This window comes from Dendrobates tinctorius, unplaced genomic scaffold, assembly GCF_039654945.1.
Source record: "Dendrobates tinctorius isolate UK_male_01 unplaced genomic scaffold, ASM3965494v1 ptg000089l, whole genome shotgun sequence".
Lineage (NCBI taxonomy): Eukaryota > Metazoa > Chordata > Amphibia > Anura > Dendrobatidae > Dendrobates > Dendrobates tinctorius.
In genome coordinates, this window is record NW_027361757.1 from 6682300 (window position 1) to 6699206 (window position 16907).

At 41.3% G+C, this 16907-nt stretch overlaps 1 protein-coding gene across 1 annotated transcript in view; it reads left to right on the top strand.

Moving 5' to 3' along the window:
• The window catches only part of NODAL (nodal growth differentiation factor), a 31926-nt gene extending 17117 nt beyond the window's left edge, over positions 1–14809 (top strand). Inside the window, exons 2-3 of the mRNA XM_073585789.1 lie at positions 4387–5144; positions 14444–14809. Of these exons, the coding sequence (XP_073441890.1) occupies positions 4398–5144; positions 14444–14596 (900 nt within the window). The 5' untranslated portion in view covers positions 4387–4397 and the 3' untranslated portion in view covers positions 14597–14809. The remainder of the gene's footprint in view (positions 1–4386; positions 5145–14443) is intronic.
• Positions 14810–16907: the final 2098 nt, after the last annotated feature.

A 16907-nucleotide genomic window follows, 5' to 3' on the forward strand; every position in this document is an offset into this window, starting at 1 on the left:
TGGTGAGCACTTTGAACCCCCCAGTGCTTCACTGAAGTTTATAACGTCCGGGCGTGAAAATAAAAAAATCGTATTTTTTCCACAAACATCATCTTTTAGTCCTCATTTTTTTATTTTCCCAAGGGTAACAGGAAAAATTGGACCCCAAAAGTTGTTGTCCAATTTGTCCTGAGTACGCTGACACCCCATATGTGGGAGAAAACTACTGTATGGACACACGTCAGGGCTCGGAAGGGAAGTAGTGACGTTTTGGAATGCAGACTTTGATGGAATGGTCTGTGGGTGTCATGTTGCCTTTGGAGAGCCCCTAATGTACCTAAACAGTAAAAACCCCCCACAAATGATCCCATTTTGGAAACTAGACCCCCTGAGGAACTTATCTAGATGTGTGGTGAGCACTTTGAACCCCCAAGGGCTTCACAGAAGTTTATAATGCCCAGGCATGAAAATAAAAAAAATCATATTTTTTCCACAAACATGATCAATTAGTCCCCAATTTTTTTATTTTCCCAAGGGTAACAGGAGAAATTGGACCCCAAAAGTTGTTGTCCAATTTGTCCTGAGTACGCTGATACCTCATATGTGGGAGAAAACTACTGTATGGGCACACATCAGGGCTCGGAAGGGAAGTAGTGACGTTTTGGAATGCAGACTTTGATGGCATGGTCTGCGGGTGTCATGTTGCTTTTGGAGAGCCCCTGATGTACCTAAACAGTGGAAACTCCCCACAAGTGACCCCATTTTGGAAACTAGACCCCCTAATGAACTTATCTAGATGTGTGGTGAGCACTTTGAACCCCCCAGTGCTTCACAGAAGTTTATAAAGACCGGGCGTGAAAATAAAAATATCGTATTTTTTCAACAAACATCATCTTTTAGTCCCCAATTTTTTTATTTTCCCAAGGGTAACAGGAGAAATTGGACCCCAAAAGTTGTTGTCCAATTTGGCCTGAGTACGCTGATACCTCATATGTGGGAGAAAACTACTGTATGGGCACACGTCGGGGCTCGGAAGGGAAGTAGTGACGTTTTGGAATGCAGACTTTGATGGATTGGTCTGCTGGTGTCATGTGCGTTTGGAGAGCCCCTGATGTACCTAAACTATTGAAACTCCCCACAAGTGACCCCATTTTGGAAACTAGACCCCCCACGGAGCTTATCTAGATGTGTGGAGAGCACTTTGAACCCCCAAGTGCTTCACAGAAGTTTATAACGCCTGGGCGTGAAAATAAAAAAAACATTTTTTTCCGCAAAATTATATTTTTGCCCCCAATTTTTTATTTTCCTAAGGGTAACAGGAGAAATTGGACCACAAAAGTTGTTTTGTAATTTGTCCTGAGTAGGCTGATACCCTACATGTGGGGGTAAAACACTGTTTGGGCGCATAGCAGAGCTTGGAAGGGAAGGAGCACCATTTGACTTTTTCAACGCAGAATTGGCTGGAATTGAGATCAGACGCCATGTTGCCTTTGGAGAGCACCTGATGTGCCCAAACAGTGGAAACCCCCCAATTATAACTCCAACCCTAACCTCAACACACCCCTAACCCTAATCTGAGCCCTAGCCCTAGCCCTAACCCTAGCCCTAACCCTAACCCTAGCCCTAACCCTAACCCTAGCCCTAACCCTAACCCTAGCGGGAAAATGGAAATAAATACATTTTCTTTTAGTTTTATTATTTTTCCCTAACTAAGGGGGTGATAACGGGGGGTTTGATTTACTATTTATGGCGGTTTTTATGTTTGGCGGCTGTCACACGCTAAAAGACGCTTTTTATTGTAAAAGTAGTTTTTGCATCACCACATATTGAGAGCTATAATTTTTCCGTATTTTGACCCACCGAGTCATGTGAGGTCTTATTTTTTGCGGGACGAGTTGACGTTTTTATTGGTACCATTTTCGGGCACGTGACATTTTTTGATCGCTTTTTATTCCGATTTTTGGGACGCAGAATGAACAAAAACCAGCATTTCATGAATTTCTTTTGGGGGGTGCGTTTACACCGTTCCGCGTGCGGTAAAATTGATAAAGCGTTTTTATTCTTCGGGTCAGTACGGTTACAGCGATACCTCATTTAGGTCGTTTTTTTATGTTTTGTCGGGTTTTTGCAATGAAAACAATTTTATATAAAAAATAATTATTTTTGTATCGCTTTATTCTGCGAGCTATAACTTTTTTATTTTTTTGCGGATGACGCTGTATGGCAGCTCGTTTTTTGTGGGACAAGATGACATTTTCAGTGGTACCATGGATATTTATATGTGTCTTTTTGATCGCGCGTTATTGCACTTTTTGTTCGGTGGTATGATAATAAATCATTATTTTTTGCTTCGTTTTTTATTTTTATTTTTTAAGGGGTTCGCTAAAGGGGTTAACTAATGGGACAGTTTTATAGGGCAGGTCATTACGGACGCGGTGATACCAAATATGTGTACTTTTATTGTTTTTGGGTTTTTTTATTTTGAAAAAATGGATTTATTGGGGAATATTTTTTTTTTTTTTACTAATTTATTTAGCGATTTTTTTTAAATTATTTTTAACACTTTTTTTTTTTTTTTTTACTTTATTACCTTGTCCCAGGTGGGACATCACTGTCCTGTGACAGATCGCTGATCTGTCACATCACAGATCACTGTGACAGATCAGCGATCTCTCACAGGCATTGCTGCAGACTTCCTCATGCCTGCGCTTTGCAGGCACTGAGGAAGCCAGCTTCCTCAGGCCCCCGAAGGCCCCCGTCGCCATCTTGGATTCGAGGGCCTGGAGGAAAGGAGCCCCCCGCAGCAGCGCTGCACATTGCGCTGCTGTGGGGGGCTCAGGGAAGCACGGAGGGAGCCCCCTCCCTGCCGATGCTTCCCTTTAACCCCCGGTACACCGCGATCGCGTTTGATCGCGGTGTGCAAGGGGTTAACGTGTCGGGGGCGGTCCGTGACCACCCCTGACACATTGTGCCGGGTGTCAGCTATGATAATTAGCTGACACCCGGCCGCGATCAGCGGCGCTCACCACATGGGCGCCGCTGATCATGGTGACGTAATATTCCGTCCATGGTAATTAGGTCCATGGTCACATGGACGGAATATTACGTCAATTGTAGGTAAGGGGTTAAAAAAAGCAATGTGCAACAATAACTAATAAACTGTAAAGAGAATTTAAGCATTCAACAGTATTGCTATCTGTACTGCATACTCAGCATGTACGGAAAGTGTCTACATTTATTGTGTTTTCTGGAAGGATTAGTAAAGTGACAAGTCAACCACTTTGTAAGTTGTTTAAAACTTGTTTGCCACTTACAACTGCAAAGAAAGAAAGCGTGAAAGCAAACTCTGCAAGCATAAATTTACACCATGTCAAAATCAAATTAAAGGCCCCGTCTCACATAGCGAGATCGTTAACGAGATTGCTAAAATGTCACAGGTTTTGTGACGCAACAGTGATCTCGCCAGCGATCTCGCTACGTGTGACACATAGCAGTGACCGGCCCCCCGCTGGATATCGCTGATCGTGCTCGAATGTCCTAGGCCATTTTTTGATCATTGGCGTCCCGCTGGCCAGCACGCATCGCTGTGTTTGACGCCGACGAGCAACCTCGTTGGCGAGGCAGAACTCAGGGACACAGGTGTGAGTCGTCAGAAAAGCTGCTGTGTGACAAGGTCCCAACGGCCGTTGAGGTCGTTATATGGATCGCCATATCGTTGCTGATTCGTTTAGTAGATCTGCCTGTTTGACAGCTTACTAGCAACCATGTAGCGACGCACCAGCGATCCTTACCAAGTCGTATCGTTGTCGGGATCGCTGGAGCATCACTATGTGAAATGGGACCCTAACAAAATCTAATCCCTCACCACTAATACAAATAACGTACACAAGGAATAGTGAAATGCAACAGGCGGTTGGTGTTGATTGACATAACAGGAAGAGGCTCAGAACATATTTTTTGTAATGATATGTAAATGTCTCTCCACATACTACATGGAAAACTATTAAAATAAGCTAATTATGATAATGAATAGGAAAAAACTTACATCCAACTTTTTGAATGTTTTAGTGAGTTATTTGGAAATATTTGAAGTCATTGTCTTAGTGAGTAATCAGTTTCTGTATCTAATCACATTGTTCATAGGACGTTTATTAGTAATGGTAGTGTTACTACTACTATGTAAGGTATTATTTGATATTATTATATTTATTAATATGTGGTAATGACAAATAAAATTAAAGCTAATACTTCTACAGATTCTCATAGCATGACACAATGCTAAAGATTATATTAGGATGTTGCATAAATGAATTTTTTAAAATATATACAGCAATTGTATTTTTTTATTTTTTCTTATGCATTTTATGTCTTTTTTTATCAGCTTTAATTTGCATTCTTGTTCTTTAGGCATTGACAAAATGGCAGGAAGATGTGTTCTGGTGTTCGACTTTTTATCACTCAACAGTGATGAGGAACTTCAATTTGCCGAAGTCCTAATTAGGACATCTGCACTAGAAAAGCCTTCTGTAGAAGGAGCACAAGTGATATTGGACGTTTTTCATCACAGTTCAGCATGTCAAAGATCTAGTGAGTTATGCAAAAACTATGTCTATATGGGCACGTCTAAAAGTGACCTTCAGTCCAGAACTGCAGAAGGTTGGATAGTTGTAGATGCTAAAGAAATTGTCTCCAAATGGTTTGACAGTTATAATAAATCTGATATTCACCTTGCAAAACTTAGAGAAAGGCTCCCAGGAACGGAGAGTGCAAAAAAAAGATACAAAAAGCACACATCTGAAGATCAGCAGGGTCTGATGTTTGTATATTCCAATAAGTCCAAGAAGGAAAAGTCGTTGGTGACTGCTGATCTTTTGCAAGATGCCACACATTCAAAATACCTTAGTGCAATGCCATCCTTACAAAACATCACTGTCTCCAGAAGACGTAGGAGAAGTCATATAATTAAAGATCAGATGGAGCAAGGGCCACCTGTTGACAATCCAAGCAATCTTTGCAGAAGAGTAGATTTCATTGTCAATTTTAAGATGATTGGTTGGGATGCTTGGATCATTCATCCAAAGAAGTTCAATGCGTATCGATGTGAAGGCACTTGCCCAAGTCCAGTGAATGAGGGCGTCAAACCGAACAATCATTCATACTTACAGGTAAGTCTACCAAAGGTAGATATAAAAATATGTATTTTTCAACCTTAATAAATAGACTCAAGTTAAATTATTTGCAGGTGAAAAATCTGTGACCTGGACTGAGCTCCCACTAATGAAATACAGATTTGTTTTCTAGCATGAATTGTTCTTTAACTGCAGCACCCAGCATAAACCAAAATCCAACGTTCAGACAGATCTGTCTTTGGTTGGCATCTGTGATATATATTTGTGTCAAAAAAAGGCACCGATGGTCAGCAAAAATGGTCTAAACTGGCATCTACATTTGTAGTGTATGACAGCTTTGCAGCCCTTTCACATGGGTGAGATAATTTGCCAATAATGAGCATCAACTAAAACTATGGTATGTTCATGATGACCACTCATTATGCTTCCATTTACATGTGGTGATCATCTGCATGTGCAACATGAACTGTGACAATCTATCATTTTTTCTGTGGGAGGAATTGCAGTTTTGAATTACACCATTAATTTCCTTATAATATATTGAAAAGGGGTTTTAAAAAAAAACCCAAGTGAGATGAGAGTGAAAAAAATGCAATTCTGTCTTTTTTTCTGTTTGTTCACAGTACATTAATTTTCCAATATACAAAATGACATGGGAACATAATTTTCAAGGTCAATAGGATTACAGTGGTACCAAACTTATAAGCTATTTTCTATATTTTAGTGGTTACAAAAACTAAAAAAATTGGTTTGTGTTGCCTTTTTCTGTGACAGGTAATTTTTCTTTTTCTTTTGCAGACAATGTTGATGTCTTTAATACCATTTGGGGGAGATGTGTTTTGATCACTTTTTATTGATTCTTGGGGGGCAATTATGACAACTGAAATATTGCAATTCTTGCATTTCAGCTTTTTTTTTTCTTTTTGCTGTTAATGGATGTAAATAATTTAACATTTTGTCAAAGGCGAATTTAATGGACATAATGATAGCAAGTATTTTTTATTTTTACTTCTTTATTTTTGAATTGGGAAAATGTAGTAATTAAAATGTTTATATCATTACTCTTATTTAACCGCCACTGGCTCGATATCGAGCCATGGCGACTTGATGGATGAACGCTCTGTAGGAAGATCGATTTCATGCAAGCCTAGATCGGTCCACCAGGGTCTTCGTCTCTGTTATCTTCATAGTATCACGTGATCTGGTTGCTGGTCTTCCTCTTTGCCTTGTTCCTTCTAATTATTCTCACCATGCTGGCGTTTCCCCAGTGATTGCTCTCTTCATATGATGTGCCCAAAGTAGGCAAGTCGTAGCTTGGTGATCCTTGCTTCGAGTGACATTTCTGACTTGATTTGTTTCAAAATTATTTGTTCGTTCTTCTTGCTATCCATCACATTGATAACATCCTTCTCCAGCATCGCACTTCAAAGGCATCAATTCTTCTGTCTTGTTTCTTTATCGTCCAAGTTTCACACTTGTATGTTACCACATAAAAGGCAAAATGATGCTCAAGCTGTGTCTTTCTTTATACCTTTTTATATTTTGCCATATTTTTTAATTCCCTTATAGTAAAATGAATAGTCTCCTATGATGCCTGGCAACCCACCCATTTAAATGCTACTGTCAGTGTTATATAGCACCATCTAAACGGTTAAACAGCAGCAATCTTAGCTAGCTTCAGTCAATGCTGCTACTGGCAGATGCTGGCTGTATAAAACAGGTGTCACCTTCTGTATAAAGTGCAGGCTCAGCTATATCAAAAAGGTTAATCGTGGTGCCCTCATAGTTTCCGTAGTTAAGAAAATAAATGATGATTAATTTTTTCAAATATAGAACACGTCAAACTTTGACCATACGAAACTGCTTCAGTAATGTCAACTTCATTTTGACCTTATCTGTATAGTTTGACCTTCTTCAAACTTGCTGCATCCTTGGCCACTGGCTGTGAGCAAAAAGTGAGAAAGTCTCACATTCTTATATGCCTGAAGACAATCAGCAGGAAGTCCTGTACAATTAGCATATGGATAGCTTCTTGTTTAAATTAAACAGATTAATGGCACCCTTTAGTAATGGTTACACGCATGTAATTGTAAGGACTTGTTTAAAGAGTGAAAGAAAGCCAGCAAAAGTATTTCGTTTAGGTCGGAGTAATTGCCACATCGAAAAAAAGAATAATGAAGAATAATTGAAATGAGCATAAAAATACAATTATATTGATTCATGGTGTTAAGCAAATATTCTCATTCATAAATGTAATTGTATTGTACTGTAAATGTAAATTGTATGTAAAATGTATTGGTGGCTAAGAAAACAGTTCACTTGTAGATTTAGTTATCTCGGATCTAGGTTGAAGGAGGCCCCAAAGAAATATATTTGGCAGGAGAACCTTATCCTATTTCAAGATCTTGGGCCCCAATTGTCTCTTCAGGTGGTGACTCCCTTGAACGTCAAAATAGAAAGCCACCTGTCTCAACCTATTTTTCCTTTTTTTTTCTTTTTTTTTTTTAAACTGCAGCAACTGGTGCTTGCGCAATGGCAGGGAACGCTTATTATTTAGAGAAGTAATGGAGCTTATAAGACATATAACAGATACAGTAGATTTAGATAGTGCCATCTATCTATCTATCTATCTTTGTCATACAAGATCATTTTCAGAGAGGCATTTGATACGCAGACCCTCTACTTATGAATACTTATTTCATAATTTAAAGGGTTATTCCCAAAATCAGAATGTCATCTTATAGTAAGGTACATACTGTATATAGTTAGTCATATCTCATTGTTAAATCTGCCCTGTTTTGCACATATCATCCCCCTACGAATGCCCCTCCAGAGTCTATTTATCCTCCAGTTGCCATTGGATCCATCCTGCCGTAGGTCCAATGCTGCTGGTTGAGCATGCGCAATGAGTGCAATCTCTCAGCTGGCTCCCAGAAAATCTCTGCAACACTGAGAAGTAGGGTGCTGCTAGGAAATGTAGTTTTAGCAGTGTAAGACTAGGACCACCTATTCAGCTATATGAAGAAGGAAGCTCAAAAGGCACATAAAGATGAATAAAGACTAGAGTTGAGCGATACCGTCCGATACTTCAAAGTATCGGATCGGAATGGATCGGCCGATCTTAAAAAAAAGTATCGGTATCGCCGATTCCGATACCGGAAGTCCCATTCAAGTCTATGGGACTTCCGGTATCGGAATAAGAAAAACCCTGTTTTTGCCTTGTACAGCCTCTCTGGGGTCTGTACGGGCCTTTCGGGGGGCTGTGCCGGCCTGCCAGGGGGTCTGTGCAGGCTCCGGTGGTCTGTGCCGGCCTGCCGGGGGGCTGTGCCGGCCTGCCGGGGGGGCTGTGCAGGCTCCGGTGGGCTGTGCCGGCCTGCCGGGGGGCTGTGCAGGCTCCGGTGGGCTGTGCCGGCCTGCCGGGGGGCTGTGCCGGCCTGCCGGGGGTCTGTGCAGGCTTCGGGGGTCTGTGCAGGCATCGTCCGATGGGACTACAAGTCCCATCGGGCGATGCCTGCTACCATGACAGTGATTGACACATTAGCCAATGATGGGACAGTAGTAGTCCCATCATCCGGCTAATGTGTTGAATGTAAAAAAAAAAAAAAAATTACATGCTACATACATGCTACATTCATACTACATACTACATACATGCTACATTCATACTACATATATACTACATGCAACATACATACTACATATATACTACATACATACTACATACAATACATTCATACAATACATACATAGACATACAGTACATATAACATAGAGTAACATACTTACCAATACTTGTCACATTGTTCCCCGAAGCCATTGTCTTTTACGGAATAAATATTAACATAACAAACCACAAAAATACTCACCCACGATCCGAAGCAGTCCACGAGTGTGTCCCACGACGATCTTGGGTAGAGAACTGCAGCATCAGCTGATGCTGCCGTTCTCTATGGGCTGCAGGAATCCAATGACGGAAGGTAGGTATCCTTCCGCACTGTATTCCTCCGCCACTTAAAAAAAAAAGTCCCTAGTCTCACTTTATGCCATTGCTGTGTGGGAATTTCCCACGCAGCAATGGCATAAAGTGAGACTAGGGACTTTTTTTTTTTAAGTGGCGGAGGAATACAGTGCGGAAGGATACCTACCTTCCGTCATTGGATTCCTGCAGCCCGTAGAGAACGGCAGCATCGGCTGATGCTGCCGTTCTCTACCCAAGATCGTCGTGGGACACACTCGTGGACTGCTTCGGATCGTGGGTGAGTATTTTTGTGGTTTGTTATGTTAATATTTATTCCGTAAAAGACAATGGCTTCGGGGAACAATGTGACAAGTATTGGTAAGTATGTTACTCTATGTTATATGTACTGTATGTCTATGTATGTATTGTATGAATGTATTGTATGTAGTATGTATGTAGTATATATGTGGTATGTATGTAGTATGTATGTAGTATGTATGTAGCATGCATGTAGTATGTATGTAGTATGTATGTAGTATATATGTAGTATGTATGTAGCATGTAGTATGTATGTAGCATGCATGTAGTATATATGTAGTATGTATGTAGCATGTAGTATGTATGTAGCATGCATGTAGTATGTATGTAGTATGTATGTAGCATGTAGTATGTATGTAGCATGTAGTATGTATGTAGCATGCATGTAGTATATATGTGTTATGTATGTAGCATGCATGTAGTATGTATGTAGTATGCATGTAGTATGTATGTAGCATGCATGTAGTATGTATGTAGTATATATGTGGTATGTATGTAGTATGTATGTAGCATGCAGTATGTATGTAGCATGCATGTAGTATATATGTAGTATGTATGTAGCATGTAGTATGTATGTAGCATGCATGTAGTATATATGTAGTATGTATGTAGCATGTAGTATGTATGCAGTATGTATGTAGTATGTATGTAGTATTTTTTTTTTTTTTTTTTTAACATTTAACACATTAGCCGGATGATGGGACTACTACTGTCCCATCATTGGCTAATGTGTCAATCACTGTCATGGTAGCAGGCATCGCCAGATGGGACTTATAGTCCCATCGGACGATGCTTGCACAGACCCCCGGACATCAGCACAGCCCCCCGGCAGGCCGGCACAGCCCCCCGGCAGGCCGGTACAGACCCCCACAGGGTGCACAGACCACCGGCAGGCCGGCATAGCCCCCCGGCAGGCCGGTACAGACCCCGGGCAGTCCACACAGCTCCCCGGCAGGCCGGCACAGCCCCCCGGCAGGCCGGTACAGACCCCGGGCAGTCCACACAGCCCCCCTGCAGGCCGGCAGAGACCCCCGGAAGGCCCGAAATGACGGCGCATCATGATGCGCACACACCGCGCATCATGATGACGTCAGGCTGTCAATCAACTTTGAACTTCCGATTCCGATGCCGACTTCCGATATTGAAAAAATATCGGAAGTCGGTATCGGAATTCCGATACAGCAAGTATCGGCCGATACCCGATACTTGCGGTATCGGAATGCTCAACACTAATAAAGACACAAATGTACAGTAAAGAATTTTCATGTTTCGCTCAGTCTGTGTATTAGCCCCTTCACAAAATATGACATACAGTTATGTCATATGTCAGGTCACTGAATTTGATGTGTGCCCGTAAGCCGAGGCCACATATTTCCCGGCTGATGATGATGATCTACCTCTAAAAGTCATGGGTGGAGCGGAGCTCTGGCTGTTGCTGTTAACCTGTTAAATGCCGCTGTCAATCTCTCACACTGGCAGTTATCATGCGCTGGCAGAGAACATCAGTCCACACACACATCGGCAAGCCCATGAAGTGATCGTAGGGCGCCAATGGCTTGCCATGACAGCCGGGGGTCTGCTGAAGACCTCTGTGTTTGTCTTGACAATCCTCCTGTGAAAGCCATCATTTAGCTGGCGTTCTTAACAGAGGATGATTTTCGCTATACATAACAGTGCTGATGCACTGCTGTGTATAGTACAAACGATCCAATGATCGCAACTTCAAGTCCCCTAAGGGGATCAACAAACACAATAAAAGGGAAAAAAAGAAATGTTTTTTTAAAAAAATGAAAAAAATAAAATAAAAAAATACACATATTTGATATAGCTGATTTCAGAAAAGTTCAATCTATCAAAATGTAAAATAAATTAATCTGAACGGTAAACGACGAAATGAGACAAAAATCAAATGGCAGAATTACATTTTATTGACCTCTGCAACAGTGCAATAAAATATAAGTTGCAATCAAAAAATCATTCTTTACCCAAAATAGTATTAGTAAAAATGTCAGCTCAGGGCTCAAAAAAGAAGCCCTCACACAGCCCCATAGCCCGAAAATTGAAAAACCTTATATGTCTCGGAAAATAGTGTAACAAGCAAAATTTTATTTATTTTTTTTTTAATTTTTTGCCCCTACTTAACCCCTTTCCAATATCGGGCGCAATAGTACACCAAGGTCGGAATCCCTCCCTTTGATGTGGGCTCCAGCACTGAACCTACATCTTTCCCGGCACATGTCAGCTGTTTTGAACAGCTGACATGTGCCTCTAACAGCTACGGGTGGAATCGTGATCCACCCGCAGCTGTTAACCCGTTAAATGATGCTGTCAAACTCTGACAGTGGCATTTAACGTGCCCTTCCAGCAAGCATTCCAGAAATCCCGCCCATAGGTGACCCCGTCACGTGATTGCGGTTCACCGATGGGCTGGCATGACAACCAGAGGTCTCCTTCAGATCTCTATGGTTGTCACCGCTGGATTACTATGAGCGCCGACTGGTGGTCGGCGCTCATAGCAAGTAAGTAATGCTGATGCATACAGGTGATCTCATCATCGCCTGTATGTAGCAGAGCGGATTGGTTTATGGCAGCGTCTAGTCTTCCATGGAGACTATTGAAGCATGCCAAAAGTAAAAAAAAACAGTTTTTAAAAATATAAAAAAAAATTTATATTAAATATTAAAAAAATTGAAAAAATAAAAGTTAAAATCACCCCCCCTTCACCCTATTCAAAATAAAACAATAAAAAAACAAACATACACATATTTGGTATTGACGCGTTCAGAATAGACATATCTATCAATATGAAAAAGGAATTAACCCAATCATTAAACAGAGTAACCAGAAAAAATAATTTAAAACGCCAGTATTGCGTTTTTTTTGGTCATCATAACATTGCATTAAAATGCAATAACAGGCGATCAAAAGAATGTATCTGCACCAAAATGGTATCAATAAAACGCCAGCTCGGAGTGCAAAAAATAAGCCCTCACCCAACCTGCGATTACGATAAATGGAGACACTACGGGTATCAGAATTTTTGTTTATTTAGCAAACTTTGGAATTTTTTTTCACCACTTAAATAGAAAAGAACCTAGACATGTTTGGTGTCTATAAACTCGTAATGACCTGGAGAATCGTAATGGCAGGTCACTTTTAGCATTTAGTGAAAATACAAAAACAAAAATACCTTTGATCGTTATGGGAGTAAATAAAAATAACTATACAGGTTTCCATAATCATTGCCAGGTCAATCTCACCATATAGTGAACATGGTAACATAGCATAGTAACATAGTCAGCAAGGCCGGAAAAAGACATTTGTCCATCCAGTTCAGCCTAGGTTCCGTCAAAATAAATCCCCCGATCTACGTCCTTCTAAAGAACCTTATAACTGTAAGATACAATATTGTTACGCTCTAAAAAGACATCCAGGCCTCTCTTGAACTCCTCGACTGAGTTTGCCACCACCACCTCCTCAGGTAGGGCAGTGAGAATCTGGAATTCCTTAACTGGGTCACCCTCCCAGGGCTGTGGGATACTCGGTACCAGGCCAGTCACTCAGAGGGGAATGTCACAGCAGCGGTGACCCAGTCCGTGGCCCTGGGCGCCCATGTAGAAGGGGTAGAGTGGTAGAATAAAGTTTATGAGTGATTCGTGACGCCACCTGTGGTATTCGGCAATGAAGATGCTAAGCCGACGCTGCAGACAGATCCTCTGGGACAGATGGTGTGGTGCAGCAATGATGGTGTAGCCCTCCACAGGCAGGGCTGTAGTCCCAGGGCAGTGAGGATAGGTGTTTAGGAAGAGGGTGCAGTGTCTGGCACAGAGATGTAGCAGTGCTGGAGAAGTTGCAGAAAGAAGGCAAGGACACAGCGGAATGTAGTTTCTTTACCTTTACTTTGTAAGTGCAGTCCAGGGTCCAGATTACAGATGGCACAGGAGCTGATTAGCCTGGAAGCAACGCAGGAATCTCTCTATGCAGATAGGTTGTGTAGTCTCTTTTCAGGCGCTTACTTGAGGTACATACAGTACTGTGCTACACTGAAGTTCCACGTTATTGTTCCCTCTCAGATCTACCTTGTATGGCAGACAGCTGTAGCCTTCTATCTCTTCTCTTGGCTCACCCGTTACTGTTGTGCCTCCGAGTCTTAGATGGAAATAGAGCATTTACAGCTTCCTATTCCCATTAGTATCCATACAACCATGGAGACCAGGCTCCAGTTCATGTGCTCCAGGTGGGGACGAGCTCTCAACTCCGCTCAGTCCCCCAGCTTCTCTCTCCACGTCTACACACTTCGCCCTCCTCACAGAACTCCTAATTTCCCCTTCCTGGCCCCCAGAGAGCAGCTCTTCCCCCAGTTTTGGGTTCAGAGCTACTTCTGCTGGCCTGGAGTGGGAGCTGTGTTGTGTGTTGTATTTAACTGCCTGAGAGATCCTTTATTGCTTCCAAGCATGACATCACACTCCCTAGGAGGAAGGTAATGCCACTGTGGCGACCATACTCCTGGGGAAGCCACATGAATCCTCTTCTATGTTGGTGGAAAAACCTTCTCTCCTCCAGACGCAGAGAATGACCCCTTGTGGCCGTCACCTCCCTTGGTATACACAGATCCTCCGAGAGATATTTGTATTGTCCCCTTATATACTGTGGTAATGCAGTTATATTGAAATTTCAACTCACTTGGAATTTTTTTCCTGCTTCTCAGTACATGATACAATAAATAGTGTCATTCAAAAGTACAACTTGTTCTACAAAAAAAAAAAAAAACAAGCTCTCATTTGGCTATGTGGATGGAAAAATAAAAAAAAGTTATGTCTCTTGGAAGGAGAGGGAAAAAAAAAGAAAATAGCCCAGTCATGAAGGGATCAACAACAACTACACATTTAATGTAAGCCTTTAAACTATGAATTAAATATGTAATTGCGCTAATCTAATCTAATTTTTAAGTATAATCTATCAGCAAAACAATCGATAAAAAAATGACACATACAACATATATTTTTATGTATAGACAAACTGCCTGATGGATTATTATATATCTCCGCTTCTTTCACAGAGCTTAGTAAACTTCTACAACAGTAAAAATGCCCCAGAGGTGTGCTGCGTTCCCACCAAGATGAGTTCCCTCAGCATGGCGTACTTTGACAATATGAATATTGTTTTCCAAGTCCATGAAGCCATGGTAGTAGAAGAATGTGGATGCCAGTGAAGTGACAAAAAATGTGCTTGTACATAAGCCATAAGCAGTAGATTGTCTGGATGATGACTGAACAAACTACGACTACTTGGACAGGACAGTTATGGTTCTCAATCCACCTGTGATGAATGTAATTATGTATAAATGTAAATTGATAAATTTGTAAATATATGGTAATTTATTTGTTTTGTAAAAAATGTAAGTAAAAAATAAAGCAATGTGTAAAATAAACCTATCTTCTGTCTGGTAAATTGACATTATGTAATGTGATGAATCTGGAAAGACATGGTTATAATAGTGCTGTAACACTCATTGCATTGATACCTTTGGTGAATAAATTTGCTTTGTGGTTCTTCTAAATCACTATTTAATGTTTTCTCCTAATTATATTTCGGTGCACCTTCCAGTCTTTTATTCTCCGATCCCTTCACCTGTTTCCGGTCTCTGGATGACAGGTGACTGCTGAGATTTCCAATAGAGGATACAGGGTATCACAAAGCGAAGGCAGGTGAAGGGGCCGGGGAATCCCAGACAGGGAGGAGAAGACCCATTGCACAGTCCGGCATCTGTGCACCAAAGTCTAATTATCTGAAAACTTTAGCGATTAAAGCAGAACAATGCATAATTTTTTCACAAACTATATCAATTACAGAGCACTTATATCCATTTCTTTACTTTACATAACAAAAACTTGCTGATATGTTCTCTTTAAATATGGTAAAACTGGGAAACAAAAGAGCGCAATAGGGTCTTATCAGGTGATAAATGAAATAGATGTGAATAAAGTCTACTCACCCTTTCCAGGAGAGATATAAGCATATAAACTCGCCGTCAGCTTGCTGCACGCCCGAAGGTCCACTCCGTGACCTCCAATGCAAATCCTTAAGGATAAAGTTTTTCTCGGGCTTTCTGTGCGCTGCTTGACCGGAATAAAATCACCACAATATGAACAATTTGTCCATTTATTTCCCAACGCGTTTCGAAATGTGTACCATTTCTTCTTCAGGGGATGACATATACCTCTATATGTCATCCCCTGAAGAAGAAATGGTACACATTTCGAAACGCGTTGGGAAATAAATGGACAAATTGTTCATATTGTGGTGATTTTATTCCGGTCAAGCAGCGCACAGAAAGCCCGAGAAAAACTTTATCCTTAACTCTTTAAATATGGAACACTTCCACTTTAATGCACTGTCAGGGAAAGGAAGCAATGAGCTCCAGAAAATAGTATCTAAAGTAGCTGTCCCTTTTAAGCCCTGTAGACCGTTACCCAGAAGAAGCTAGACCAACCTTGTAGTTCATAGGGACAGATTGTCTTCATTGATATTTCAATATAGGGGGCAAAATCTGCAAATAATCCCTGAGGGTGGGTGGGATTCACAGGTGAAACAAATGGGGCATTTTGGAAGCATACTCTATATTAGCCATAAAAGGGGCATCGTTCGTGAGAATACTAAGGGGCTTCAATAGGAACATAATTACTTTTGCATTGGGGCTTTGTGATTTCTATATATACCAGTGGTCTATGGTCACCCTTGTTATGCTGCATGTAGCAGAAATTACTATCTCCTTTGAAGCCCGGCCACAGGCAAGGCTTAAAAGGAGCTAAGTAATAACAGGCACGGGGGTCATCAGCTGATCCCCAGCTCTCATGACAACCCATCTGCGATCCGCAATCACGTCATGGGCGCACCTATGAGAGATAATGACAAGCATGAATGTTGGCGCATGTTAAATGCCGCTGTCAGAGTTTGACATGTTAACCATTTATCAGGTTAACAATCGCTGGCGGGGCACTGCTCCACTAACAATTGTAAGAGATAGATAATGACTGTAATACACAGCCATATAAGACTGGCTCGCTGCGTGAACCCGCTCCATACACCCGCTTCCAACTTGCGCGGATGTCATGAAGGTGTTAATCAGGCTGTTGATTACCACCGATTAGCCTGCATTTAGGCCGGGGTCACCCGAGTAGAGATTCTCTCTTCCAGATTCTTATGTGATTGACATTCGGATCATACTGTGATCATAGTTTGTTCCAAGTGTCTGCTTAGTGTGATCCGATTCTCTTGTATGAGAAAATTGTAGCATAGGTGCGGAGAAGATGGAGAACCAGATCTCTCTATCTTCTTCATTGTGTGAGTCCGCGGTGTCATCCGAGTGCAGTACAATATTTCCATAGACTTGGACTTGAACGGGTGATGGCAATTCGATTTGTGCTGCTAATCACAGAATGCTGCAAATTTTTCCTCTGCCGAATTGGCATGAAAAAAAAAATGCTGATCAGTACTGTACGATAAAATAATGGATAGCACAG